General features: G+C 41.0%; 1 protein-coding gene across 8 annotated transcripts in view; it reads right to left on the bottom strand.

The window, feature by feature from the left end:
• Positions 1-1,804: 1,804 nt before the first annotated feature.
• The window catches only part of SGMS2 (sphingomyelin synthase 2), a 64,062-nt gene continuing 37,913 nt past the window's right edge, over positions 1,805-27,953 (bottom strand). For 7 of the 8 annotated variants that reach the window (XM_043545518.1, XM_043545517.1, XM_027833679.3 and 4 more), the window contains 5 exons: positions 17,901-18,573; positions 16,622-16,739; positions 12,584-12,737; positions 7,431-7,597; positions 1,805-6,659 (listed from right to left, as the gene is read on the bottom strand). In XM_043545518.1, coding sequence (XP_043401453.1) covers positions 6,456-6,659; positions 7,431-7,597; positions 12,584-12,737; positions 16,622-16,739; positions 17,901-18,355 — 1,098 coding nt within the window. In that variant the 5' untranslated portion in view covers positions 18,356-18,573 and the 3' untranslated portion in view covers positions 1,805-6,455. Of the gene's footprint in view, positions 6,660-7,430; positions 7,598-12,583; positions 12,738-16,621; positions 16,740-17,900; positions 18,574-18,748; positions 18,850-27,953 lie in introns of all 8 variants that reach the window. The other variant, XM_043545522.1, reaches the window with a different exon arrangement.

The raw sequence follows: 27,953 nt of genomic DNA, 5'->3' as shown, positions 1-27,953 counted from the left end.
ATTGTGCATCTAAAAATCTATGCAAGGATTTTTTAGAGATGTGATTTTATAATCTTCAGGACCACACTAGTGAAATATTTTTAAAGCAAATTTTAAATTAAGGTTCTGTAGACTAATATGTTCTGAGTAAATATTACAGTAGTGCACAACTGTTTGTCAGTAAATTCAGAAACTGGCAGATACCTGGGGGTTGGCAAATGCCTGTTAAATGGCTTCATGACCACTTGAAGAAAAGGAGTACTTGTGGCACCTTAGAAACTAACCAATTTATTTGAGCTCACGAAAGCTTATGCTCAAGTAAATTGGTTAGTCTCTAAGGTGCCACAAGTACTCCTCTTCTTTTTGCGAATACAGACTAACACGGCTGCTACTCTGAAACATGACCACTTGAATGGCTCTTTAACAGTTTCAATGTTGTGCTAGGTCTGGCAGGCTTCTTCACTTTTAAGTACTAGATCCCCTCTGGAGGAAGACTCACCAGGGTGCAGCAGTCAGCTGTGGTGGGAGCCTGCAGGAAGGGTCAGAACGGATAGGAAGAGGCAGAAGGGTGGACACTAAGACCCAGGGGTGCCCCAAATTTTCAGGTGCCCTACACAGCCTTGTATGCCTAAGGATGGCTCTACCCCCCCCCCCCCACACACACACACTTTTGTTGAAATATTTGCACTTGGCCTGAAACCCTCACCTGCTACATTTCAGCCTGGCATGAAGTTAACTCAGGGGCTTTTGAGCCAAAGTGCTAATGCACCCTTAGAATAGAAGCACACAAGTATAGAAGCACAAACAGTGTTTCTGTAAGGTGCTGCTCTGTTATATGGTGCTGTTAATGGCAGTTTGAAAAGGAGCGGTTAGTGTGTGAAATAAAGATTTTAAGTTATATTAAAACTTGATTAAAACCTGCAAGCTTATCCGAATACAACTATAACTTAGAATAGCATATACTGTATATATAATATCTTATAGCAGAAACTATGGAAAAAACATTTCACAGTATAATACATATAGATGTAAAACTGAATAATAAGGCACTTAACACATTAAAATAGTATATTTGTAAAAATACAAAACTGGCTACCTTTGAACCACTAATACATTTTCTGCAACGCACTCTCATGTTATGTAGCATTAACAATTACATAGGAACATTGATTTAATTTGTGTTTATGGTTTCTTCTAGTCTCTCTTTTTGGAAGTCAGCAATACAATCATCACATGCTATACTAAAGGTTTACTCTTTATTCCCTGGATTCATTTCTAACCATGATGGATGCTATACAGCTAACCGAAGCTGACAGACTATATAAGCAATTTGTAAGGATGTGTGGAAGTGTATATTTGCATGAAATACAAGACTAAATTATTTTGACTTTGTTCCCAATGGTTGTTAAATTCTGCATCACTGCTTTGCAGCATCCATATTACTGGCATTTAAGAACATAATTTTATAACAATGAAATGGCATTAATACTGTACTGGGAAGTTATTCTCAGATGCAATTAAACAGCAATATTGATTTGGCTGACTATCAAATTCAGCCACTGAAAAAGGTGGCTTAAAAGCTGGTTTTACAGTGTTTTTTACAGTGCCTGGTGCAGCCATGTAAGGGCTTGTCTACACTGGCAATTTACAGTGCTGTAACTTTCTCGCTCGGGGGCGGGTGAAAAAACACCCTCCTGAGCGCAGCAAGTTTCAGTGCTCTAAAGCACTAGTGTAGACAGTGCACCAGTGCTGGGAGCTACGACCCTTGTGGAGGTGGTGGGTTTTTGTTTTTGTTTTTTTAAGAGCCCTGGGAGAGCTAAAAAAAAAAAAAAAAAGAGCCACACAAGCCATGTTAAAGCGCTGCCACGGCAGCACTTTAGCATTGCCAATGTAGACTCGTCCTAACTCTCAAAACATACCTCACATGACTTAGTTTTAAAGGAGTGGTTTACAATAAATAAAATATTTGCACTTTTATAGCACCTTCCATCCAATCATCTAGAAGTTCTTTGCAAACACTAAGCCTCAGTAGGGTTATAAGATAGGAAAGCAGTCTCTCTCTTTTACAGATGGTGAAACTGAGACACAGAATTTTCAGAGGTATTGAGCTCTCAATTCCTAGCAAAAACAAATGGAATTGTGGTGGCTCTGATAATCAGGAAGAAAAGGTTATGGCTTCCCATATCCACACAACAAGTCAGTAGCAGAGCTGGGAGCAGAATCAGAATCTGCAGTTTCCCAGGCCTTTCCTGAAGGGCTTGTCCTTTGCAATAAATGGGAAGACTCCCCACTTCAGTGAGAGATGGATCAGATTGTTAAGCACTAGACCATGTTTCATATCCAGCATTGTAAGAAACAGATCTTGATTGGCACTATGTGTACTTTAAACAAACAGGACAAGCCATCTGGCGATGAAAACACTAGCAATGGGTGAAACTCAAAGTTTGGAGGATTGATTCGATTTGAGATGATGATCCCACAGTATCCAAATATCTTGTCTGCAAGTCTCATGACTTTTTTTTTCCTGCCACTTCTTAGTTCTAGCTGAGTTGCTGATAATGCAAGAACACCACCACTTCATATTAGCATATGTTATTTCTGGGTCCTGGCTAAAACTAGGTAATGTAGAAACATGGACAAATGAATAAAAACAGTCAACCTAACCACATTCATGGAATATTAAAAAAAAAAAAAAAAAAAATCAGTTCTAGCAGTGGGGAATGTTTTATTTTCTCTGGACTGGCTGCCCAACCCATAATAATTACCCTAAAAATACCATTTTTACAAGTCAGTGAGTGATATTGAACACATACCATTTATAGTCACAAGGGGGCATTAAGGACACACCATGGAGATAAAATCTAAAGTGGTTGAACAAGGCCAAGTTTATTTGCTAATGTGACAGATCTGTTGCAAATCAGCAGTACACTGAGCATAACACTATCATATTACCCTTTTAAGTAATGACCACGGCTGAGATTTTTTTTAATATGGGTACCCAATTTAGGCTTCTAAATCCAGTTAGACACATAGATGAGAGACCTGGATTTCAGAAGTGCCAAGGACCCAGCAGCTCCTGTGTCTTCAGTGATGTGGCAGATGCATACATGGAACTTCCACTGATTTCAGAAGGGCCCATCCAGGCTCTCTTCAAAGGACAGAAATTGCAGCTCAACTATGATTCTCTGTCTCATGGCATGGCAGCAGATACAGACAGTATTTAAATCAAAGAAAAGTTTCAGGAAAAATTACATAAAATGAAAGGTATAGAAAAAGGCATCAGAAACAGGGTGACCAGACAGCAAGTGTGAAAAACTGGGACGGGGGTTGGGGGTAATAAGTGCCTATTTAAGACAAAGCCCCAAATATTGGGACAGTCCCTATAAAATTGGGACATCTGGTCACCCTAATCAGGAATAAAATCCTGCACTCAACCCCGTGAAGGTTTATGAACAAATTCCAGATAAGCTTTTTTACTTTTGGATTATATCCACTTTACTCCATTTCTTCCCATCTTGAAATTTTGTGGAACTACTTTATATTCCAACATTTATTACAATTGCTGTCAATTCTTTAAGCTCATTTTCATATATACTGACTGTAGCCTATACCTGATTTGTTAGTGCAGGGTGGTAATAAAGAATAGGCTAGAATTATATTGTGTGAAAATGTAACACCGAAATTCTACATTCTTGCATACATTTAAGCTTAAAATGTTTCTGAATGAGATGAGCACTTTTTAAAAAAACTGATACAAAGAAAGTAGTAAATTTATTGTATCAATAAGAAGAACTTTTGAGATACTCCGTCTATTGTTTAAAGGCCAAAGTATGCCAGCAACTTGAGTACCCACAATTTCTGTTGACATATATGGGAATGGAGGGAATTTGAGCACTTAGTGGGCCTAAAACAAAACTACAACTGATTTTGTTTTGTTTTTTTAAAAACAACCAACACTACTCACTCAATTTTAATTCTCTCCCCTCTAAACAAAATGGGACCTAAAAAAAATTGTACTGATAAGGATATTGGTTTTGAGCAGAGCACTTGATATATTCTATAGGTCAGTCATTAGCTAAATACCCTTCTAAATATCTCAGTGGAACTTTGTTGTAATCTATTTAGGCTATCAACGGATGTGTTATTCAGTAACCTAACAGGCTGCCAAGTGAAAAGCATAGTTTCTGATCCTTCCTAGAATGCTCAGTCCACAGTTTTACAGTGCTTATCTTGAAGCAGGTTTACTAATGAAATTCACCCACATTTCCCTCCATAGACTTTGCTATTAGAAGTGGTTCAACTAAAAATAACTAACATGTCAGTTAGGAGATTAACCATAGTAGTCTGGTTTGACTTCAAAGACATTGTTGTCCATGTAGATGAACTCAAACAAGAAATAAAACAACAACTTTGGGGATCTGCAAAGGCTGATATTGTACTAATACGATTGGTTAGCTAATAATTGAAGGAACAGTTCTTCAAATGTATGTCCTTGGTTTCAGTTTGTGAGCCACTAAAGTTCTGCCAGGAACAAAACATTAGCCTTGTGTCCATGTGCACAACATCAGACGCCCCAGTCAGTGAGGAGAATTTTTTATTATTTTTTTTAATTTAAAGAGCTTGGATATCATTACTTTGCTATGTTTTACCAGGATGTCCTGTAAGAAATGCAGTTTGTTGTATTATGCTTTGATAATGCACAAAAATCTTCTGAAATGCAAGTTAAAAATATTTTTCTGGAGTACAATTTTATAGTCATTGACCCTGTGAACTGAAAAAGAAATCAGATCTGGGTACTGTATATTGCATTTTATTTGTACTAATTTTTTTAACTGGATATTTTAAAAATGAGAATGTCATTATTTAATTCTCTTTTCAGTGTTCACACTTGTCAAGACATTCTAAAAATAAGAGTGTTTTTTCACTCAAGTTACAGGTTAATTTAACTATTAATGCAATTATTTCCTCTGCGATTAGCTTTTACTGAAGGTTTCAAAATAAAATACTTGAGTAGCTGAGGAAATGAATACAGAACAAATAAACTGTTAAACTCTGGGCTGCCCAGTATCCATTAGCTTCCCCAAGAACAACATGAAAAGCAACGTTGACCAGGTAAGCTGCTAATCTGCAGTTCTATGGTACACTAACAAAGTTGTGTATTCCCACATACTAAACCAACATACTTGTTTGTCCAACCAAAGTATCTACACAACTCCTGATAGAAAGGAATAGCAGTTCAGTCATATGACAGTAACATTTAATAATAAATATGGTTAGGTAACAGTGGAAGAAGTGTTGCTGTTGGAGTGTATTCACCTTGCACCTGTTTATGAGTCACTGAGATTTGTGCCAACGATTTCTAAGGGAAAAAAAAACAACCCAAAACCTCTAAATGCATAACATCAGGCTCTCAAGCACAATGCTTATAGTGTCATCAAGATATAGTAACTAAAAATTTAAAATGTTTGATTTTTACATTTCCCATTTGGGGACTGACTTTGCAATCCTGAAGCAGGTGAAGGAAATCAGTGGGAGTTTTGCTTACAATAACATATTATACACAGCTTTCTTTTCATTTATCTAATATTGGTTAGTGTGTGTGAATACACAAAAGTATGTATATATAGCTATGTAATGCATATAGGTATATATACATAATACATACAGACCCAGGCTAACTTGCCATTAAATGTTTAGACTTTGAAATAATTTTCTTCTTGTTACATATATAGGTTTTACATATATAGGTTTTAAAAATAAAAATACTTCCATGCTTGTAGAGCTCCAATGATGTTAGCAGGTATTATTTCTAATTTGCAGTGTCATCATATCACAACAGCTTTCCTTTTCCTTTTTTTAAAGTTTTTTTTTAAATATAAAATTACCAATACAAAATGTAAAAACTGGTATATCAGAGTACATGGGCGGTGGGAGTACTTCAGGGTCATCGTAGATTCATTCCCATAGAGCATAAAATGTCAAGGCTCACTTCCGGCTTCACCAGTCATATATCATAAGTCTTACCTTCATTAGCAAGAAGAATACAGTAAACCACTTCCCACCATTGTAGACAGATATTGTAACTTTAAATTTTAGTATGCTTTTGCCCTCAAACTCCAGAACTCTAAAGATGAGATTTTGTGGATGAGTGATAATTAATAAACGAAAGGTGTGGGGTGTTCTTTGGCACCTCAATCTCATAAGTAAACCAAACTACTGCTTCTTTTCTTTCTCGGGGATAAATCCTATCTGTGGTGGACTCCTAGTACTGACGAGTAGAATAGCTCTGTACAATGTGATGAATAGAAAACATATCAAGGGGTGTTATATTTTGTCTACAATTGTCTTGTACAATTGCACAAGAATTTGGTCCACTTATTCCCTTACAGTTTAGTCCTTTTAAGAACTTTGGTTATCGCATTAATGTTTTGGTAAAATAAAGAGCAGATGCTTTCTTTCCTTTCTTCATCTTTCTTTCAGGTGGATTTTTCATTGTCCTCTCCTGTCTTCTGAACCCGTGAATATTTTTTGCATGAAGACTTGAAGCAGCTGGGAGGCCAAGATATTGGCCATGAGAAGCAGCAAGGAACTGAGCCTTGTATATTCTTCTCAAAGAAATAAAATATCGGATACCACCATGCTCGAGAGAGAAAATTAGTCTGGGAAGAGACCTTCAAATTCTATATTGGGGGGAAAAAGGAGAGTAGAAGAAACAATTTAACAAGTTTAGACAGTAGAACCAATCGCATTAGCTGAATCATAAAGAAGTGTATGACAATTACAGTATATTTGAATGAAATTCTGCAAATAGTAAGTTTATTTAACCTGGAAAGGAAAACAGCTTGATGTGACTTGGGTATTCCATATGACAAATGGCATAGTGAGAACTGAACACTTCTTTCTAACATGTCACACAACAGAAGAATAAAGAGGAGACTCAAATTGAAAAGAAGTATATTTAAAGCCAACAGAAGATAAAAGAACAACAAAAACAAACAAACACACACAGAGGATACAGCCAACCTTTGTCCAATGTACTGTAGGAAATGTAACTGGAAATTTTAAAAAGGCTGGGTAATTTAAGGTCTCTAATAACATTAGTAGCTACTATCAATCAATTAAGATATGGTGTAGTCTATCCTAGCTACCTAAAACAGTGAAAGTATTCATGTTTCGAAAGAAGATAGATTTTAAAAACATATGCATGCCAGAAATGACAGACTACTTCTTAACATGGGCCCCTGTTCAGGAAAGCACATAAGCACCTGCTTAACTTTATACTTTTGCTTCAATTTCTGTGGAAAAATTCTATTTTTGCCCCAGATCTAATCTACTAATTTTAAGGCCATTATGACCTTTTTTGTGGATTTCCAAGGAGAGGCCATTATTGGGTTTATAGCGGTTTACATACACATACATATTACATATACATACATATCCTTTGCACTCACCTTTTCATTAGCCATTGAGTGGTACCACCAGAAGAGCCTTGTGGTGATATAATAAGCAACAATAACATCCACAGTGTAGTGTTCATGGGCGACAAGAATGCAGATTATACCAGCGGCACTCATCAACCAGCAGATCAAATGATACCACCAAAAATGACGAGGTGAGTCTGTCAAAAGGAGAGAATTATATGTTTCTATAAATATCCAAGATTAACTTTAGCAGTTTAATTTGAATCTGTGTGATGTGTGTGGGTATTTTATACATATATATTAATGGAGAGAGAGAAAATCTCTGCTGTAGTAAAAATGCTCTTTGAACAACTAAGAAAGCTTACTGATGCAGAGGTATCATCTGCTGAAATATGGCCATTAGGGCCTGTAGACCTTCAGCTGAGGGACCTATGAAGGTTAAGACTAATCTAAGTTTTCATTTTTAAAATGGTTTTTAGTTTATATTACCAAAGAAAGGACAAAAGTTGACCACTAAGACTCAAAAGTTTGTCACTGTAATTTTTCCTAAAAATCATGGTCTAAGTCAGAGTCCTTCCACCATTTTGTGGACAGAGGACCAAGACCAATTCACAGCTCAGGGTGTGTGGTGCTGTCCAAGCTCCTGTTTTGGATGTTAATTGCAAGATGCCTCCCAGCCAGCTACCTTTAACTGAAACTGCTCTTCTGCTGAACATCCAAAATGGCTTCTGGCCACAAGAGGAGTAAGCTCAATAGGAGTAAGAGGTAATCTATTCTAATGGGTTAGACATGGAACTGGGAGCAAGGAACTCCAGGCTTCTAATTCCAGCTCTGACACTATCTGTGGTTTTAGTCAAGTCACATAACCTTTCTTCTAACTTAGTATCCTTGTCTGTGAAATGGGGCTTGTATGCCACATATCGGAGTACATTGTGATAATTAATTTGTTAATGTTTGTGAAGCAGTATGCAAGTGCTAAAGTCATCCAGAATGCCCACAACCCTCCAGCAGCTGGCAATCTTGCAGTTTAGCTGGAAATTTTTCCTTGAAAAATGTTTTTGATGTTGGCAACTACGGACATCATGACAGGCAGCTGGGCTCCACTTCCCCTGCATTCGGAGGCTGGTGGTGGACCCCCTAAGAGTCCCACCCCACTTTTTATGTAAAATGAGTCCGTTAGGTTTGGGATACCGTAAATACTGTACCAGTGATCTTACCCAAAGAGGCTGGCCCTGTGCATAGTGTTACCTAGTTACTGTAGTCAGGACTCAGTTATGTTTTGGAGGAAGGTGGGGGGAACTGAAAGACTACATCATAGAATCCCCCCAAAAATGCTAAGGCTGAGTCCATTCCACTGATTTGTGGACCAGGATTTGGAGTCCTATCCTGTTATCTAGTTGAGGAAGCAGGCTCCAGACAGAAGTGATACTCCACACTAGTATAATCTACTGTTCTGAGAGAAAGAAGCATGGGGAAAGCCCCTGAGTAAAATGCACCGACAATACCCAAAAGATGGGAGGGTAGGGAGCAGCGGGGGGTGGGGTGGGGGGGAACTACACAAAGGGTACGTCTACGCTACGAAACTAGGTTGATTTTATAGAAGAAGTCAATTTTTTGGAAGCGGTTTTATACAGTCGATTGCGTGTGTCCCCACTAAGTGCAGTAAGTCGGCAGAGTGCATCCACAGTACCCTGGTTTGCATCGACTTTCTGAGTGAGTAGCTATCCCAGTCTCCACCGCCCATTGGAATTCTGGGTTGAGCTCCCAATGCCTGATGGGGCAAAAACATTGTTGTGGGTGGTTTTGAGTACATGACATCAGTCGCCCCTCCCTCCCTCTGTGAAAGCAATGGCAGACAATCGTTTCGCGGCTTTTTTCCTGGGTTAACCACGCAGACGCCATAGCACTGCAAGCGGGAGCCCGCTCAGCTCACTGTCACCACTGCTGTTGCAGGCAAGTCTACTGTGGGGGCTGCTGTGATCCAAATAGCCAATGCAATCATTGACATTCTGTTACCAAGAGTAGTGACTCTGGGAAATGTGCAAGCCTTTTTAGATTTTAGGTGCATCATATTCCTGTCCTTTGTCACTGGTGAAGAAATCTTGCAGCCGTATAGTCCACATGTAACAGCTCCAGGGCTCTTATTCTTTTGCCTTGGCCACACAGTAGCAGCTCCTGGGTGCCTTTGCATCAATGGTGAATGGCTCAATCCGCTTCTGCTGCAACTCTGCTATCCTGATCTGGGCAACTCTGCAGCAGACGGTGCAGTAGGACTGCTAGCCGTCCTCACCAATGGTGTTTTGCTCGCTCCACCACTTCTGCTGCAATTCTGCTATCCTGATCTCCTGCGAGCTGGAGGCTTCTGCCTCAGGCTGCTCTCCCAGCCAGCTGCACCGCGTGGTTACACCTACCGCAGCCTACCCCTTGCTCCCATGGCTCATGAAGCCTGGACAGTTGTAAGGAGCAGTTCAACTATAGGCTGAGCAAGTGCAGAATGGTGGTAGAATGTGCCTTTGGACGTTTAAAAGCTCGCTGGCGCTGTTAGTCAGACCTCAGCGCAACCAACATTCCCATTGTAATTGCTGCTTGCTGTGTGCTCCATAATATCTGAGAGAGTAAGGGAGAGACATTTATGGCGGGTGGGAGGTTGAGGCATATCACCTGGCGTCCGATTTTAAGCAGCCAGACACCGATTAGAAGAGCACAGCAAGGCACACTGTGCATCACAGAGACTTTGAAAAACGGTTTCATGACTGGCCAGGCTACGGTGTGACAGTTGTGTGAGTTTGTCCTTGATGCAAACCCGCCCCCTTTGTTGATTTTAATTCCCTTTAAGCCAACCACCCTCCCCCCTTCAAAATAAAGTAACTATTGTTTTGAAACCATGCATTCTTTCTTTACTAATTAAAAAAAATTGAGAACGGACAAGGTAGCCGCGGGTGGTTTTGGGTACATGTCGTCAGTGACCATTCCCTCCCTTCCTCCTTCTATGAGAGCAACGGTAGACAATCATTTCTCACCCTTTTTCCTGGATTGCCCGCACATACGCCACAGCACTGCAAGCGGGAGCCCGTTCCAATCACCGCTGCAGTTGTGAGCATTGTAAACACCTCGCATTTGACCTTGGAGATTTGGCATATATATTGGCATTATGTCTTTTGGAACGGAGTTCTGTTAGCATGGATTCGTCTTCCCATACAGTGATCAGATCCATGCTGGAGCTCTTTTGTGATTCTGGGACTGCATGGTCACCTGTGCTGATGAGCTCGCCATGCAGGCCGAACAGAAAATGAAATTCAAAAGCTCCCGGGGCTTTTCCTGTGTACCTGACTAGTGCATCTGAGTTGAAAGTGCTGTCCAGAGTGGTCACAATGGAGCACTCTGGGATAGCTCCCGGAGGCCAATACTATCAAATTGTGTCCACACTACCCCAAATTCGACCCAGTGATGTTGATTTTAGCGCTAATCCCCTTGTCGGGGAGGAGTACAAAAATAGATTTTAGAGTCCTTTAAGTTGACAAAAATGGCTTTGTCATGTGGACGGGTGCAGGGTTAAATCAACCTAACGCTGCTAAATTCGACCTAAACTCGTAGTGTAGACCAGGGCCTAGAAATAAACAATGTCTCTCACACAAGAAACATGCCTGATCAAAGAGACCAGCAGAGCATATTGCAAGTAACCTCTAATTCAAAACAATGATATACTATATGCTCTTGCTTAGAAAACTACATTTTCCTAATTACACAGGAAATAGGAATGGGTAAATTATGCACTTCTGATGTACACAGCACTTTGACTACAAAGCAGAAGAATTCAAATGGGATACACTGCCAATTCTTAGGCAGCATTTACAAAGCTTATTATATGTACAGTCTGGTTGTTATTCTCCCCCACCCTTACCCTGCTATTTAAAGACATCTGAATTATGCTACTGTATGAAAAAAAATCTTTAAAAAGAAGAGTTAAATATATCTTGCCTGTGGCATATATTACAGGATAAGATTTAAATGACCACTGTTAAGCTGTTATAACAAACATACATACAAAATTATAAAACAGAAAGCAGGAAATCCTGTTGCCACCTACTCATGGAACATTAGGCTGACTGCCATCTGTTCTTCTAGCAGGTTTGATTTATTAATTACACACAATACAATGCCAGAAAATTTCGTAGTACAAAGACTTAGACTTACTGGTCACCATGCTATACCTCTTTGTTGTTTAAAGAAATAAAGGTCTTATGTCCACATGGAAGTTCTCTGTCTCTCTTTAGACTGTCAAGTAACACTGTTTGCCTCACCAAGTAATGGGACGTTCTTTTGTTACAAAAAAGAATGTTTTACGTTATCCTGTGTGCTGAAGTTAGATAAATAATTTAATGAAGTCCAATGCCTCAGTCAAAGTGCTCAGGAAATCAGCAATGAAACAGGGACAGATTCTAATTTTAGATACATGCCATGCCGTGAATTTAAAAGAAAAATGCTGCTGCACTGACATATGGACAAACAAGTAGCCAAATTATTGAGGTCCGAGTGGTGCATGCTGCATATTACCTCTTACTGTTTGGTCCTCAGTTACATAATCTTGAAACTCATACTGTGAGACTCCAGAAGCCACAGAGTTCCCTACTGCACTCAGGAGCTGGATTTTTGACAGACCATTGTAAAATGAAGTTATAAAAAAGTATCCTCCATTGTGCAAGTCAAACTCAGCACCAAATACAGCACTGGTATAAGCGGGCATAATTCCCATTGACGCAAGGGGAGTCATTTCTCTTTCTCGCTCTCTCAAATCATTAACTAGAGGATTATTTGCTGATTACCTCAAACAGAAGTGATAAGACAGATAATCATTTTGTACACTGAGCTGATTCAGCCACTCTCTCAACCTTACCACACACTCCTCCCACATCAGTCTCCCAAAACACACAGATGTTTTCTAAAAACTCTGAAGCGCCACACCATGTACTAGGATATTATTGTACTTGCATACTATGTACAAGCATGGCAGACTCATTCCAGAAGCCACCCACTAGGAGGGTCAAGTGCATTTTGTCAAATTGTGTATTGCAATTTTGCCATTTATTTTAGGTTGTAAAATGCAACAATGTGGTTTTAGCTTAAGTGCTCTTCTTGTAACACAGGCATCAGCAACACAACTATATTTAAATACTGTAACTTACATTCCTTGATAAACAGGTAGGTGAGTGTTAGCACTACTGTGTGACCGCTAAACAGGAAGTCTCCACATAGGATGTGTGATCCAGTTATGGACAGACCGCCACCAGAAATCAATCGTAGGATCCTCTGCACCTTAGCCTGAGAATCTCCATTCAACTGCAAAATGAGAAAAAATTCAACATGATGAAGAATATATATGTTTGGACAACAAGTTTAAGTTAACTTGTGCTTAAAAATAATAATGAAAAGCTCTATTTCCTAAACACCTGAATCTTCTTTGTCTATTGTCTATGTATTTCTCAAAGATTATAGCATATTTACCAGAAAAATTTGTCAACAACCAAGGCTAGGCATTATAGGATTAGACTAGGATATGCGCTGCTGGATTTTAAATCTTTTTGTTTCTTGTTTTCCAATCAAAATGTGCAGGTCCTTCATAAAAATAACCGCAAAGCTTTCTGTATGCATTATATATTGATCAGGATGAGGTACAGTATATTTCAAAAGGGTGGACTCATTAAGAATTGTGTAAGTGCATATTACATATTTGTCACTTGTGGCACGTACCACAGAACTCTCTTTCAATAATGGTGGGACAGATATGACAGTATCCTGGGCCAGCCTTATGGAGTTAAGTTAAACCTTATTGAATGTTTAGGAGGAACAAAGAGATAATATGAACTTCAAAAGACTATGTTAAACAATATAGCAGACGTGGCAAAGAGTCCTGTGGCACCTTATAGACTAACAGACGTATTGGAGCATGAACTTTCGTGGGTGAATACCCACTTCGTCGGATGCAGATCCAGACTAACACAGCTACCCCTCTGAATATAGCAGACATGATAGATCTTTTGGGACAATGTGCGTGAAGTAGAGTTTCGAGGACAGGGGCGGGCAAACTTTTTGGCCTGAGGGCCGCATCGGGTTTCTGAAATTGTATGGAGGGCCAGTTAGGGGAGGCTGTGCCTCCTCAAACAGCCAGGCATGGCATGGTCCCCGCCCCCTATCTGACCCCACCTGCTTCTCACCCCCTAAGAGCCCCCCCCGGGATCCCTGCCCCATCCACCCCCCTCTCTGTCTCCCCTGACTGCCCCAGACCCCCCACCCTATTCAACCCTCCCCCCGCTCTGTCTCCTCTGACCGCCCCTGGACCCCCTGCCCCTCACTGCTCCCCGCTGCCCCATCCAACCCCCTCTCTCCTTCCTGATGCCCCCCCGCCACATCCAACCACCCCTTCTCCCTGTCCCCAGACTGCCCCTGGAACTCCTGCCTGCCCCCTGCCGCCCCATCCAACCCCCCTTCTCCTTCTGGACTGCTCCCCCGGGACCTCTGCCCCCATTCAATCACCCTGTTGCCTGCCCTCTGACTGCCCCGCCACCTATCCACAGCCCCGCCCCCTGATCACCACCTCCGAACTCCCCTGCCCGCTATCTAATCCTCCAGTTCCCTGCCTCCTTACTGCGCTGCCTGAAGCGCTGGTGGCTGGCGGCGCAGCTGCACCAGGACAGGCCGCTGTGCCACGCAGCACAGAGCACCGGGTCAGGCTGGGCTCTGCAGCTGCGCTGCCCCAGGAGCTCACTGCTCTGCTGCCCAGAGCATTGCGCCAGCAGTGGAGCGAGCTGAGGCTGCGGAAGAGGAGGAGGGGGCTAGCCTCCCAGGCTAGGAGCTCAGGAGCTGGGCAAGATGGTCCCGTGGGCCGGATGTGGCCCGCGGGCCGTAGTTTGCCCACATCTGTTCTGGGAATTACTTATGAACTCAGCCTTTGAAGCTTCATCCTGAGCAGGAGACTTTGTCTGCTGATCACCTGTTGCTCTGAGGACAGTTCAAAGACCCAGTTTGGATTCTCCAGGGAGCAACAAAGAAAGGACTTTTGAATAACTAGCCTGAGTTTAAGCTGACTCAGGGCTTTCTTCCTGATCCAGCAAACAAGACAGGAACTCTGGTCCATGGAGGGCCCGAATCCTTAGGGAAGGGTTGGTAGGGCTTCGACTACTCAGGCCTCATAAGACTGGGTACTAGTTCTGAGTTGAAGCTGTTACGAACTTGCGACCACAAAAGAGTACCCTTTGGGAGGTTTGAAGGACTGACCTGCCAGAGTCCATGTTGGAGGCAGTTGGAGTGATCTCTGGTAAGCTTATTAGCACGTGGGTAGGTTCTTTTATTATTTTAATAGGTTTTCTCTGTAATGCTTTTACCATAAGAATAAAATGCTTTCACAGGAAATGTTATGTGGTAACTTACAACTGCTGGCAATTACTCTGTTAGTAGTCTCTGAAGAGAAAGCAGGAGAAGCCTGCTTAGACAGCTTATGTTTTGCTGGGGTTACACAGTATAGTCAAGGGACTGTGCAGCCTGGAAATGCCCTGGTCAGGACAGAGAGAGACTCAGGTCTCTACCCAAGAGATGCAATGGCTAGGGGTCTGGAAGCCTGAGAGCAGGGGCCCTTGCTGGACCACTATGGGGAAATACAAGTACAGTTGCCCTGAACTGTGAGAAATGGTTCTAATAGAAACAATATAAAAATTGTGTGAGGTGTTACATGCAAGTCACTCACTCTTTGTCCAGAGCCAAGTAAAACGTTCACAAATCAAGACTTAAAACTACATGAAATTTGCCTAATTTGGGGCTTAGTTAAATGGTCAGAAGTCAGCCTAGGTTTGTTGACATGTTTGTAGACTTTTCAAATACGCTTGGGCTGATTTAAAATTTCTTACTGATATTGTGCAAACGCTCAGTCAGTTTCATATCAGTTTTCACTAAGATTAACTTGTTGGGGGTTTGGGGGAGGGGGAGACAAGTTCATCCCTGGTTTAACTCCAAGTAAGATAAAGCAATTACATCAAGAATGAATATGCCCCGGCATCTCTAGAGTAGCCCTGAAATATTAATTCATTGAACCGAGTTGCTAGGGAGAAATTCTGTTCCTCCGAAGCTGTCCCCTGAGTGGCTCCAACGTTTGTTCTGTGATACTTGGTAGGTAAAGTCTGTTTTTAATTCCCATATATCCCATTTTAATTGCAGCATTGAGGGATGGGATGAATATTGAAAGCAAAAATCAGAAATATGCAATTTAAAATACAAAGTCTACTGTAGGTGCTGCTACGTGCCAATGTAAGGATTAGAAAAACTTCCAAAAAGCAATAATTCAACAGTCCTTAACATGTCAGTAAAGAAATCTTTTTAAGGTGGCTATGGAATCTTAGTTTGGCGACCTGGAGTAATCATAACAGAAACCTAAGCCAGTTCTTCACCATCACCACACACACAATTGGTCTAACATTTAGAGCACTCTATCATTTAGTTCTGCAGTACCACTGGCAAACACAATCAAATTTCCACAAGTATTTGCTCAAATTTTTTTTTTTTTGGAGAATTTGCTTTTCCTATGTTTACATACCTTTTGCCATGAGTGTCAGCTGCCCAAACTGGATTTAAAAGCCCCAGACAGCCCTGGCCAAAACAGCATCATTGGCAAACGTGCTTACAGCAGGCCACCATTGCCTCTCAAAAATCTAACTGCAATGCAAGGCTTCACTAGCTTGTCCTCCAAGTAGCTGGTTTGTATGTCAGCTGACAAACTACAGTAAGGTATATTTATTATGTAGGTCTCAGCTGAAAAAAAAAAAAAAATCTCTGAAGATATGAACCTAGATGGCTTTAAAAAAAAATAAAAAAAATAAATAAAAATAAATATGTCTAGTCTGGCATAATCCTGACGTGTCTAGATGTACATAAAACCTAGAACAAAATGGGCAAACAATCAATCTGCTGTAGTACTACTCCCTTGTACTCTCTACTCCTAAAAGATGCTCACTGTTCACAAAATCCTGCCTTACTAATAGCAATATACCAAAATAAAATGAAAAACCTAGCAATCACCAAAATAATCACCTGCCAGGAGCCACACTTATCTATGAAGAGTATCATATAGTATGTGGAGAAAACATTAACTTTATTAAAATAAATGAATGTACCAAGATGTCTTTTTCAGATACTGTATTTGATGTAATACTTTGGCCAATACCAAGATTTCTTACCTTTGGAGCACACTGAAAATGCATTCCAGGCACAGGTAGGGTGGTAACATACATGGTAATACAGCGATACAGGTACAAAGTTCCAATTATAAAAAAGAACCTGCGTCCCACTATTGATCTGAAAACAAGGAGGGAGAGGGAGAAAAGAAAGTAAGCATAAACAAAGGCAGGATATATTTACTTGTCACGAGGAGAGAGGGTCGTACGGTGCCTCCAGCATAGCTGTAGCCTCATTAAATGGTTAATACCCTAAATTTTAAAAAGTTATTAGAGCTTTTAAATTGTGATCTAACCAATATGAAAACAAAGTTTCAATGCTACTACTTCCATGTGAGATTTGAGAGACACACACAATATTTGATGTCTGGACACATCTTGCTGGGTCGGGTCACAGACCGAAATTGAAACATGAATGTCCTGCAGTTAAGAGAGATAAAGAAATTGCTGCAAATGTAATGGTTTTGTTTCATTTAACCACTAGATGGTAAGTAAAAATTCAGGCCTATTTAATAGCACTAGTGTTCTCCAAGTGTTTTTATTTTGCTTGTAATTATTTTGTAATTTCCTTTTCATTTTCAATCCCATGTCAAATAAAGTTGGTTTTCTTTTAAAGTATCTGTAGAGATTGTTTCTTGAGGAAACAGGAGATGATCTGGAGGGAAAGATGGGATGATGTTCTCAGAGATGTGACTAGCTTGAGCATCCAGTCTAATGTTAGTGAACTGTCTAGTGCCTTATCAGAAATTAAAAAAGTTTAATTGAAAATGTTTCAATAAGCTCTACTTAGGGCTACTAAGGTCTCACAGTACTCCTGTCAAAAAAAGTGCAGTTTAGTCAAAACTGAAATGTTTTGGAGAATGGTATCACTTTAATGAAAATTGCATCTGTAAGGTCTCAGTTCCACAATGGAATTTCTAGCCAGAGATCTAATCTCAGAATAGACAATCGCCTGGCGGTTAAATTGCTCTGTGGAGGTGAGAGAGACTGAGGTTCAGGTCCTGCTCTGAAAAGGTCTTGTTTTTATTCTGCATCAGAATGAAAACAAATTTTGAAACCTCAACATTTTTCATGAAATGTAATTGTGGTTTTCAAGCCAACTCTACTCCAATGTATGGGTGCAGAGTCTAGCTGCAAATTTCCTTTAAACATTCTATTACCTGTACTCATTTTGGGAAATCACTGTAACTACTCATGGAGAAAAGTGCTACTCAACAGGAATAAGGGTGGCAGAAGCAAATTCTGTTACTAAGTAGAAGCAGAGATAAATATAGCTACTTACTTGTATCTGAGAAATAACCACTGGATTAGCCATAATCCAACTAGTATCATTCCATTTATTTCTGATACAGAAAAAGCCCATTTCACGCGATCAATATAATCAAAAAATTTATCCGGCAATGGAGGACTGAGCTCCTTGGGAGGTACCCTCTCATGAACAACGGTGATCATGACAGTCGTTAGAATTAAATTGAAGAGAGCATACACAAAGGCAATGCCTGTTTTCCACCATTCCAAAGGAAATTTGTTCCTAGATTCAGCAGGCATAGAAATCTGAATATAGTCCGGATATTTCTTTGTGCCTTTTCGCAAACCATTAGGTAAACCCTTAGGTTTGCCATTGCCATTTTCGCTCTCTTCACTGACAGATAGGGTAGGTCGAACGTAACCATTTGAGGTGTCATTGTTTTGACTTTCCATGTGCTCTTCAAGCTTTGCAGTCTCAATGGTATCCATTATCCCAAGACCTTGAGCCAAACCAGGGAATTACCAATTTCTGGATGCTTTTTAAAATTCTTTACTCCTCTAAGTCCACCTTGTATGTTTCCAATTGATTTTTGTTCTCTAATACAATTTTCAGAAGTTGTCCATTCTGCTTTCTCTTTTCAGTTGTTCTGCAACAGACCTTTGACACAAATCTCAGTTTCTTTCCCCAAAAGCTCTTACTGTATCATCTGTAAAACAACAAAATCATATTCAGAAACTGTACAGCTGGCAACATGACCATACACAAATGAAATACCAAAATAGCTTAGGGAAATCTGCATTCTAAATATCACCACAGTTTGCTTCACGTGGAAGTTGTGGAAACACAGCAGACAAGTATTAGGCAATATTAAAAATGCTCACTAGTTTAATCCAAGTAGATGGTGTTTAATTTAAAAGTTAAGTGGCATAACTTTGTTTTGATCTTGACTCAAATCAGTTTAGTGGGTGGTATCAACCTTGGCCTTAAAAAAAAAAAAAAAAAAAAAAAGGCCAGTATTAAATGGCTTCAACAGCAGCTGACATTATAGTGTTGATTTTCTGAATTGTCAATAGCAGAATTACAATAAGTCAAGATTTTCTCAGACATTGATCATATTAAATCTAAAACACTCTGAACAGAATTCCATACTGGCTTACACCCCACAGCAACCCTACTAAATTCAACACAACTGCATGGAGATTACACGAGGAATTAGTCAGTTATGTCCACAAAATTGACAAGTGGCCTATTTAGCCCTGGGGATGGGCCAGAAACTCAGAGCAAAACATCCACTATTTGGGCATGATCCTGCAAGGTGCTGATCATGCAGCACCAATCTAGCAAACACATAAAGCCAAGTGTAAGTTTAAGCATGTGAGTAGTCTCATTTACAGTTCGATTTTGCATTTAAAATCATAGGTATAGTTTGATTTCTATATTTGGGGGGGAAGGCAGCTCCAGTGAGGACAACTGGGCCACATGTTGCGGGGGAGCGGCAAATTCTGCACTTGCCCAAGACTTGCAGTTTGTGGAGGACACCCCCCCATCTGCTGCCCCCCAAATATGCCCATGCTTAAAATGGGAATTCAACCTGTGTTTTTTATATGAAAAAATACAGTGTAGCTACACCAATTTTTCAGCAGCAAATCTGTTAATTCGCTTCTGACGTGTTCACATTTTGAGAATTTCCTCAGCAGAGCAGAAGCAGGCATTGACTCTGTATTGAGGAAATACCAAAGGAGTTCAATATTTACTCCTATGTTTATGCAAGCTTTTTGATAGTATGATTGTAACGTAAGTATAGGAAGCATATTTTGGTACTATTGTAAAAATGTTTCAGGCTGCATTTAAAAAAAATACTTCAGTAAAACTCCTACCTTTTATATCTTCATTACACAAGTATGGGCTTTTATAAGGAACTTTTACAAAAGAAAAAAAGAAATGCTACTCACATCTATAAAACAGAAATGGCTAGTCTATCTCTAGGACAGTAGTGCTCAAACAGCTGAAAATTTCCTATGATTTGAAAATCCTATGCTACTGTACACTCATATCATAGCTATGGCACATAAATTTGTATGACTCTTAATTTGGCTCAGATGAAGCTATGAATAATAGTCCACCTATCTGCAAAATGTTTACCGGCAACTAACAGTGTGAGTATGTCATAATGCTCACCCTTTCTGGCTTCTTTATGGGCAGAGGCACAGCACTCTCATCACCTCATGTTCCATCATACTGAGATAGTAGCCACAGCTTGGATGGATAGCATACTTTTCGTATTATATCATGATGGAAGTAAAGTTACCAGTCTGTCCCACTATTATAATAATATCACCTGCCTCTTCTATAGCACTTTACATCAGTAGATCACATATGCCAGAGTTCTGTTATGTCAGAGTTTGATATAAAGAAAAACTACTTAAAAATAACTTCAGTGGAATTATTGAGCTTTTGAAATATGATGAAAGACTTTAAGAAGTCCAACACATTCAAGGACTGAAGAGTTCCCAACACCTCATATGAGGATTAAAGCCTCTTAAGCTGGGAGAAACCTATGCTGCCATACCCCCAAAGCTACCCTCCCCCCACAGTCATACCCATTTAATTATACTGTCACATCTTAACTCCCCACCAAAAACAAACATCTCTGACGGATTGTCTCCCTCCAATAAATCCATTTAACCAATTAATTCTGGCTACCACTGCTACCCCAGTCGACTCAATTAATGATTCCCCACATCAAACCAACAACAGATGCTGGTTCCCACCACATTGCAGAGCTCCTCTGCAACTACTGCCCATACTGCTCTTTTGGATGCACAGAAGGGCCTTGGCTTTCCATCCAGTTGGGTCCTCTGCTCCTTTTCATTCCCTCTTAAAGGAACAGTTCTTAGAGGCAACACTGCTCCTTTCATTCTCCCTCCCTTAGAAAGACCCACCTAGTCCAAATTTCCTCTAGTCAAGTTGCTGAGTGTATGGACGGAACAACTGGGCATATTCATTGCCTACCTATGGGCCTCATCTCTGAGTCAATGAATGCCTCCTCAGAGATACTCGGCATATGGACTCTTGGGATTGGGCTCTAGATAATTTTCATGATACAATCTTGTAGTATTCGTAGCAAGGCCCAAAATCATTTTGCACAATTTCATTACAAACCTAAAACCTGGGATAGGTGTGTTTATGCAGGCTGAGGAACAGTGTTTGTAAGTTAGCAAAATAAAAGTGTGCTTTACTTATGTCAAAATAACATTTCTATTTTTCTTCCTGCTTCACTGACAGAATGGTGGTTAAAAAAAAGTCATACTGTAAATCTCCACAGTGTAAAAATTTTATAAATACAGCAAATTTTATGGACAAGCAAAGCATCTGTTTTTTAAAAATGAACCAATTAAATTTTCCTTCTTCTGAAAACAGGTTCACGGGGGAATATTTAACATAGGCAGTTTTAAGTCCCATCTTCCACCCACCACTTTCTCTTGTCAGAGCCGGGTCTGAGAAGTGGGCAGGGCCTCCAAAACACACAGCGGACTGAGATCCGTGAGAACAAACACAAAGTACATCATGAAAATCCACTCTACTTGATGCTCCCATCTAGGCCTCTCACAGTAACTGCAGTACATCTAGCAAACTTGGCATGCTGCCATTGGCTCGCTTTCCCCCCCAGTATTCCTCTGGCAATGTCTGAAAGCCACAGAGGAGGATTTAATGAGGGCAGCAGTAACTTCTGAGGCTTTATTTTGAATTGTAAGTTCTGTTGCCGTAAGAGGCTTCACAGAGCAGCTGCTCATCTGACTTCTCTCAGCTATGCCTCCTACAGCAGATGAGAATGCATCTGCATAGCAGCTGCAAAAGGGAGAGGATGAGCTATGCAGTAGTGTTATAAGAACATTCCTCTTCTCACCCCAAGTACTCCTCTGTGGGACTTGGACTGTTCTGCCCCTCTTCATGTCATAATAATGGAGGCGAGTCTATGGCCTTAAATTTAGAAGGCAGATGAACACGCCTACAAATGCTTCTGATTTAATTTACATTAAAAATAACAGACTAAGGAAGGAGAAAGATCTAAAATCATGTCAGTATAATAACTGGGTGAAGTTTAATCAAGAAAGGAAAAAAATTACAATCTGTACTATTAGATTATTCTCTTAAGTTTGAAGACTGCTTACTTTCTCATAAATTTAATTGAATTACTAGCAATGAACAATATTATAGGTGGGGCTGATAGTAAGGTTTCCCTACACTTCTCATAGTAAGACCCTGTTTTCAGTTGCTTATAACTAAGGCTAAGATTTTGTCACAGTTATTTTTAGTTAAAAAAAGTCACAGATGGGCACAGTGAATTTTTGTTTATTCCTAGTGACCTATGACCTGTCCGGTTTCAGAGTAACAGCCGTGTTAGTCTGTTTTCGCAAAAAGAAAAGGAGTACTTGTGGCACCTTAGAGACTAACCAATTTATTTGAGCATGAGCTTTCGTGAGCTACAGCTCACTTCATCGGATGCATACTGTGGAAACTGCAGAAGACATTATATACACAGAGACCATGAAACAATACCTCCTCCCACCCCACTCTCCTGCTGGTAATAGCTTATCTAAAGTGATCATCAAGTTGGGCCATTTCCAGCACAAATCCAGGTTTTCTCACCCTCCGCGCCCCCCCCCCCCCACAAACTCACTCTCCTGCTGGTAATAGCCTATCCAAAGTGACCACTCTCCTTACAACGTGCATGAAAATCAAGGTGGGCCATTTCCAGCACAAATACAGGTTTTCTCACCCCCCCCCCCTTTTTCCCAAAAAACACACACACACAAACTCACTCTCCTGCTGGTAATAGCTTATCCAAAGTGACCACTCTCCCCACAATGTGCATGACAATCAAGGTGGGCCATTTCCAGCATAAATCCAAGTTTAACCAGAACGTCTTGGGGGCGGGGGGGTGGTTAGGAAAAAACAAGGGGAAATAGGCTACCTTGCATAATGACTTAGAGACTGGGAGTGGCTATTTAAGCCTAAATTAATAGTATCCAATTTGCAAATGAATTCCAATTCAGCAGTTTCTCGCTGGAGTCTGGATTTGAAGTTTTTTTGTTGTAAGATAGCGACCTTCATGTCTGTGATTGTGTGACCAGAGAGATTGAAGTGTTCTCCAACTGGTTTATGAATGTTATAATTCTTGACATCTGATTTGTGTCCATTTATTCTTTTACGTAGAGACTGTCCAGTTTGACCAATGTACATGGCAGAGGGGCAGGAGAGTGAGTTTGTGTGTGGGGTTTTTGGAGGGGTGTGGGGGGGTGAGAGAACCTGGATTTGTGCAGGAAATGGCCCACCTTGATTATCATACACATTGTAAGGAGAGTGGTCACTTTGGATGGGCTATTACCAGCAGGAGAGTGAGTTTGTGGGGGGGGGGGGGCGGAGGGTGAGAAAACCTGGATTTGTGCTGGAAATGGCCCAACTTGATGATCACTTTAGATAAGCTATTACCAGCAGGAGAGTGGGGTGGGAGGAGGTATTGTTTCATGGTCTCTGTGTATATAATGTCTTCTGCAGTTTCCACAGTATGCATCCAATGAAGTGAGCTGTAGCTCACGAAAGCTCATGCTCAAATAAATTGGTTAGTCTCTAAGGTGCCACAAGTACTCCTTTTCTTTTTATGACCTGTCCGTGACTTTACTCAAAATAACAGGGGCCAGGGCTAAGTAAGTGAGAGAATGGAGTCCCATGGGGAGGAGGGGACTGACAGGCAGAGACAGCTCTGGGAAGCCACAAAGGGGGCACATGGCTCCCACTGCAGCCACCGGGCAGGGAAATGCGGCCCCACCGTAGTCCCCATTCTGGAGCTGGCCACAGCTATGGGACAGGGGTGCACAGCCCAGCTGCAGCCCCGGCTTCAGCTGCTGACAGCTGAAGTGGAAGAAGTCACTGAGGTCCAGTAAAGTCACGGAATCCGTGACTGCCGTGAATAAATCGTAACCTTACTTATAACTTTGCAAAACTAACCATTTGGGCCACAACTGCATCTGCCTCAGGCTGTTCTGGGGTTTTTTGGGGGGGGAAGAGGGAGTGAGGGGAGAAAGGACTTTTCAGCCAAAACGAGTTAAGTTGTTTCCAAGAATGAGGCAAGGGGCAAAATATATTTTTCCATGTTAAAAAATTCTTGAGACTTTTTCTTTGAAATGCTTTAGCTCCCATATGGTTTGCAGGAGGGACTTGAAGTTTGGCAGAGGGTGGACTTGGTGTCCAGCGATACACTTTTTGCCTTCACCATGAAAATCCGCCCAAGAATTGGCCAAGCAATAAGGTTTTTAAAAGACTCACCTATGTACAGGAGAGACCTCTTTTATTTTAACAGCTAAAATCTCCAGATGATCCCTCCTCAAGAAGCATGCTCCAGCCTCTCACAATTTCTATGTGTGACTTAACTGTGCATGGGGAATCAGAAAGACTTTCCTTGTAATTACTGCTCCCAGCTGCTCTGGGTCAGACACTGGAACCGAAAACAGGAAGCCTGTCTCTTTTATGACCCTCCTGCTGGCATCCAGCAGCCAGGGAGGAAGAAGCCATCCAATTTGAATACAGAAGAGATAAAAGTTGAATTAAGGGTGAGGGGAGGGAAAGGAGCAGTTTGGGACAAGAGGTTTGGGAAGACTTGGAGTTGGTGAGGAGGGGAGACTGGAGAAATAGAAAAAGCCAGTGAGGGAAATGGGAGGTGGGGGAGGGAGAAGTAAATAAACCCTGGAATAACACATTGAACAATGGAGGAGAAGAGAAAATATTAAATAGCAGGTCCTTAAGTGAGCACCATTTTTCCTGTGCTCTGAAAGGACACAGGGGTCCTGTAGAAAAAAAGATAAATTATGATCATGAAATTAAGGTCTATACCATAAATCATAAACACAAGGGGGCTAAATTAACACTGCACAGGCAAGCTTAATTCTTGCCTTTTCTAAGGCTATGTCTACATTACCACGGTAAGTCGACCTACGCTACACAACTAACTCGATGTACCTTAGGTCGAGTTACCGCAGGGTCTGCACCGCGGGGGGTGGGTGTCGATGGGAGAAACTCTCCTGTTGACTTGTCTTACTCTTCTGGTTGGGGGTAGAGTACAGGGGTCAACTGGAGAGTGATCTGCTGTCGATTTGGTGGGTCTTCCCTACACCTGTTAAATCGACCACTGGTGGATTGATCTCAGAGCGTTGATCGGGGATGTAGCATAGATGTAGCCTAATGCTTGACTTTGCAACCTTAATAATGCTCTTTTAATGTAGCTGTATGTATAATGATATTCAGGTTAGAGCAGTAATAGGCTCTTTGTGGTAGTCCATAGCTCCCTACTAGCAACAAACATTAGCAAACTTCTTGTGTATGTTCTCTAAAAATTCACAAGAACACTCTATATATAACGTATTTGCACAGGTCCTTCCTGAATAAACTATCACCATAACACAGAAACTAGTCATACAGCATTACTCAGTGTTTTTTTTTTGTTTGTTTTTTAAAAAAACCACGCAAGGGACACTTCCACCTTTTAACTTTTGATCCAGTTAAGACCCAATCCTGAACACACAGTAGTCATCAACAGAGTCTAAGCATTGAAATCAGTGTGAGCAGGATCAAGCCTTTATTGTTTTAAGGCTTTCTTACTAATGCCATTGCATATTTCAGGAGTATTATTAATAATCTGATTTGATGTGTTTTAAAAATCAAAACCTAGTTTTCAAGAAAGATTTTATTGTTCCACATTTTGTACACTCCCAGTATTATGTGAGAAATTCTAAGTTCCAGTAGAAATGTCAAACGTGTCATCATATAGTAGATTCATTTATGCCATTCTTACGTACTAGTCTGACTCACAGGACACCTTTGTTAGCAGTAGTTTAGATAGAACACACAGTGTTAAATTTCCTATGGCAAGTATCCACAGATTAGCAATGGAAAGCAAATTGTTTAACAAATTGATGTTAACACTGCTCCTCCAAGAATAAATCCAAGGAAGAATCAGTCTCTAAACAAAATGCAACAACAGAAAACAGACATTGTATGACAGCCTGGATGTTTGCTATTAGCTGCCACTTACAGCAGATGAATCCATAAACAGGTTATATTTAATATATATTAATTATTCTCTATTAAAAACTATAGGTCAGATTGTACCTTTCCCCCACCCCTGATGCAGATACAAGGAGAAGAGAAGTATGCAGTTATTACACCACCAGACCAGAGTGTTATTTTAAACTAAAGAATTTTATTAAAACTTGTCAGAATCCAACACGTCACAGCTTACATGAGTCCTATTACTGGAGAGCTTTCCAGGAACACCCAACTCTTTTGTCCACATCTTGCCCCCCAGACATTTCCCCCCTTGCATCTCGTTAGCACAGTTCCAAACGTTAAAAGGATAGGGCACTGGAAGATATAGCCTTGGCTGACATTCCATTAAGTTCTACATCAAAAGAGTTACACTTAAATTACAAAATGTATGTTAGTGTGAGTGCTACACTCAAAGCATTATTGCTCCTCAGTGGGGTCTCTGTAAGAGCCAGACAACTCAAGGAAGCAGTGAGACTACATACTACCCAGAGGTGCACAGTGTCCCTACAAAGGCAGAGGCATGGACTTGCTCCATCCCCCAAGCTGCTGAGTGAGCCTGCAGATTGCAGAGCAAGAACAATATGGAGGTAGATGTGATGCACTCTATAAAAGGCTACAGCAACAGGTGTCCTCCTACCATGCACCAAAGAGCTAAGGGAGGAATTCCTTACTATGGACTATGCCTAAATGGTGTGACTGAACCATTGATAGGGCACAATACTGTACTAACAGGAAAATGCATTAGATGGTCTGTAACAGGATGGCTTGTTCTTCAATGACTGCCGGAGGGCCTGGAGTTAGCCAACCCAGATTATTAAAGTGGCAGAGACTGCACAGAGTGTGGAAAGGCTTCTGCAGGGAAGACCTTGAAACCAGGGAGATTCAAGTCCTAGCTAGGAGGACTGTGAATAACCTAAGCCAAACCAGGAGAATTTGGAAGTCAGAGCCTGAAGACTGAGGTCCAGTCACGTAAAGAACTGAGAACAGGTGAACCAAGACCCTGCTCCAGGCAGGAAGGCTGTGGACTCCCTACCTAGGGGAGAGAGAGAGACACTGAATGGGGCCTGGAGGGCCAGTGTGTGTAAAGATTAAATAAATTGGACCCCAGAAGGGGAGAGAGTTTTAATTACCTTTTGGATGGTGATGTGGAGTTACTGAGCAGCCAAGAGGGGAAATTGAGGCAGGGGCTATAGCATGACCTCTAGCCATGAGGCAGCGGTCAGTTGGAGGACAACCCTGTTACATGGCCCTATAATAGAGCTGGTGAGGAATTTTTCAACAAAATGGCGTTATCTCAAAAAATTACGATGTGTCAAAATGAAACTTTTCTCAGGAAAGATTTCTCAGGTGCAGGATGGAATTTCTGGTGATGGCCACAGAACAAGACCCACTCCAGAAGAGCTACTAGCTCACTGAGTAAGGTACTCACCTGCAACGTGGGAGATGCAGGTTCAAGTCTGAATCAGGCAGAACAGGGACTAGAACCTGGGTCCACACATTCAAAGTGAGTGCCCTACCCCCTAGTTTATTGGTTATTCTCTTTGTTTTTGGTTCCCCCCTCAAAAAAGTGCCAAAAGGCCTCAGGTTCATCCCAGAGCAGAACATGAAAATTTTCAAATCTTAAAAATTTTCACAGGATGGGAAAATAATTTCCTGTCCAACTCTACCTAATACATTTCTAGATCTGTGAACCTATAAACCTATGAAAACTAAATGTTTCTCTACATTCCAACTCCCAAAAGTAGAACTTATCTTTTAAAGTGAATTTGGTGTTAGGAAAGGTACCATGCGACCAACCATGCTTATTTACAGAACAGATACTGAACAAAGAGCAGCAAGGCAAGCTTCCTATACGTTGCCCCACTAGAGTGACCAGACTTTTAGGGACTGTCTTATATATTCAATTATACCCCTTTCCCCTACAAAAAAAGTGTCCTAATTTTTCCCCACTTGCTATCTGGTCACTCTATGCCCCACTAACTC

Source organism: Chelonia mydas, chromosome 4, assembly GCF_015237465.2.
Source record: "Chelonia mydas isolate rCheMyd1 chromosome 4, rCheMyd1.pri.v2, whole genome shotgun sequence".
Lineage (NCBI taxonomy): Eukaryota > Metazoa > Chordata > Testudines > Cheloniidae > Chelonia > Chelonia mydas.
The sequence above is the reverse complement of the archived record's forward strand: the minus strand, read 5'-3'. Positions and strand labels throughout refer to the sequence as shown.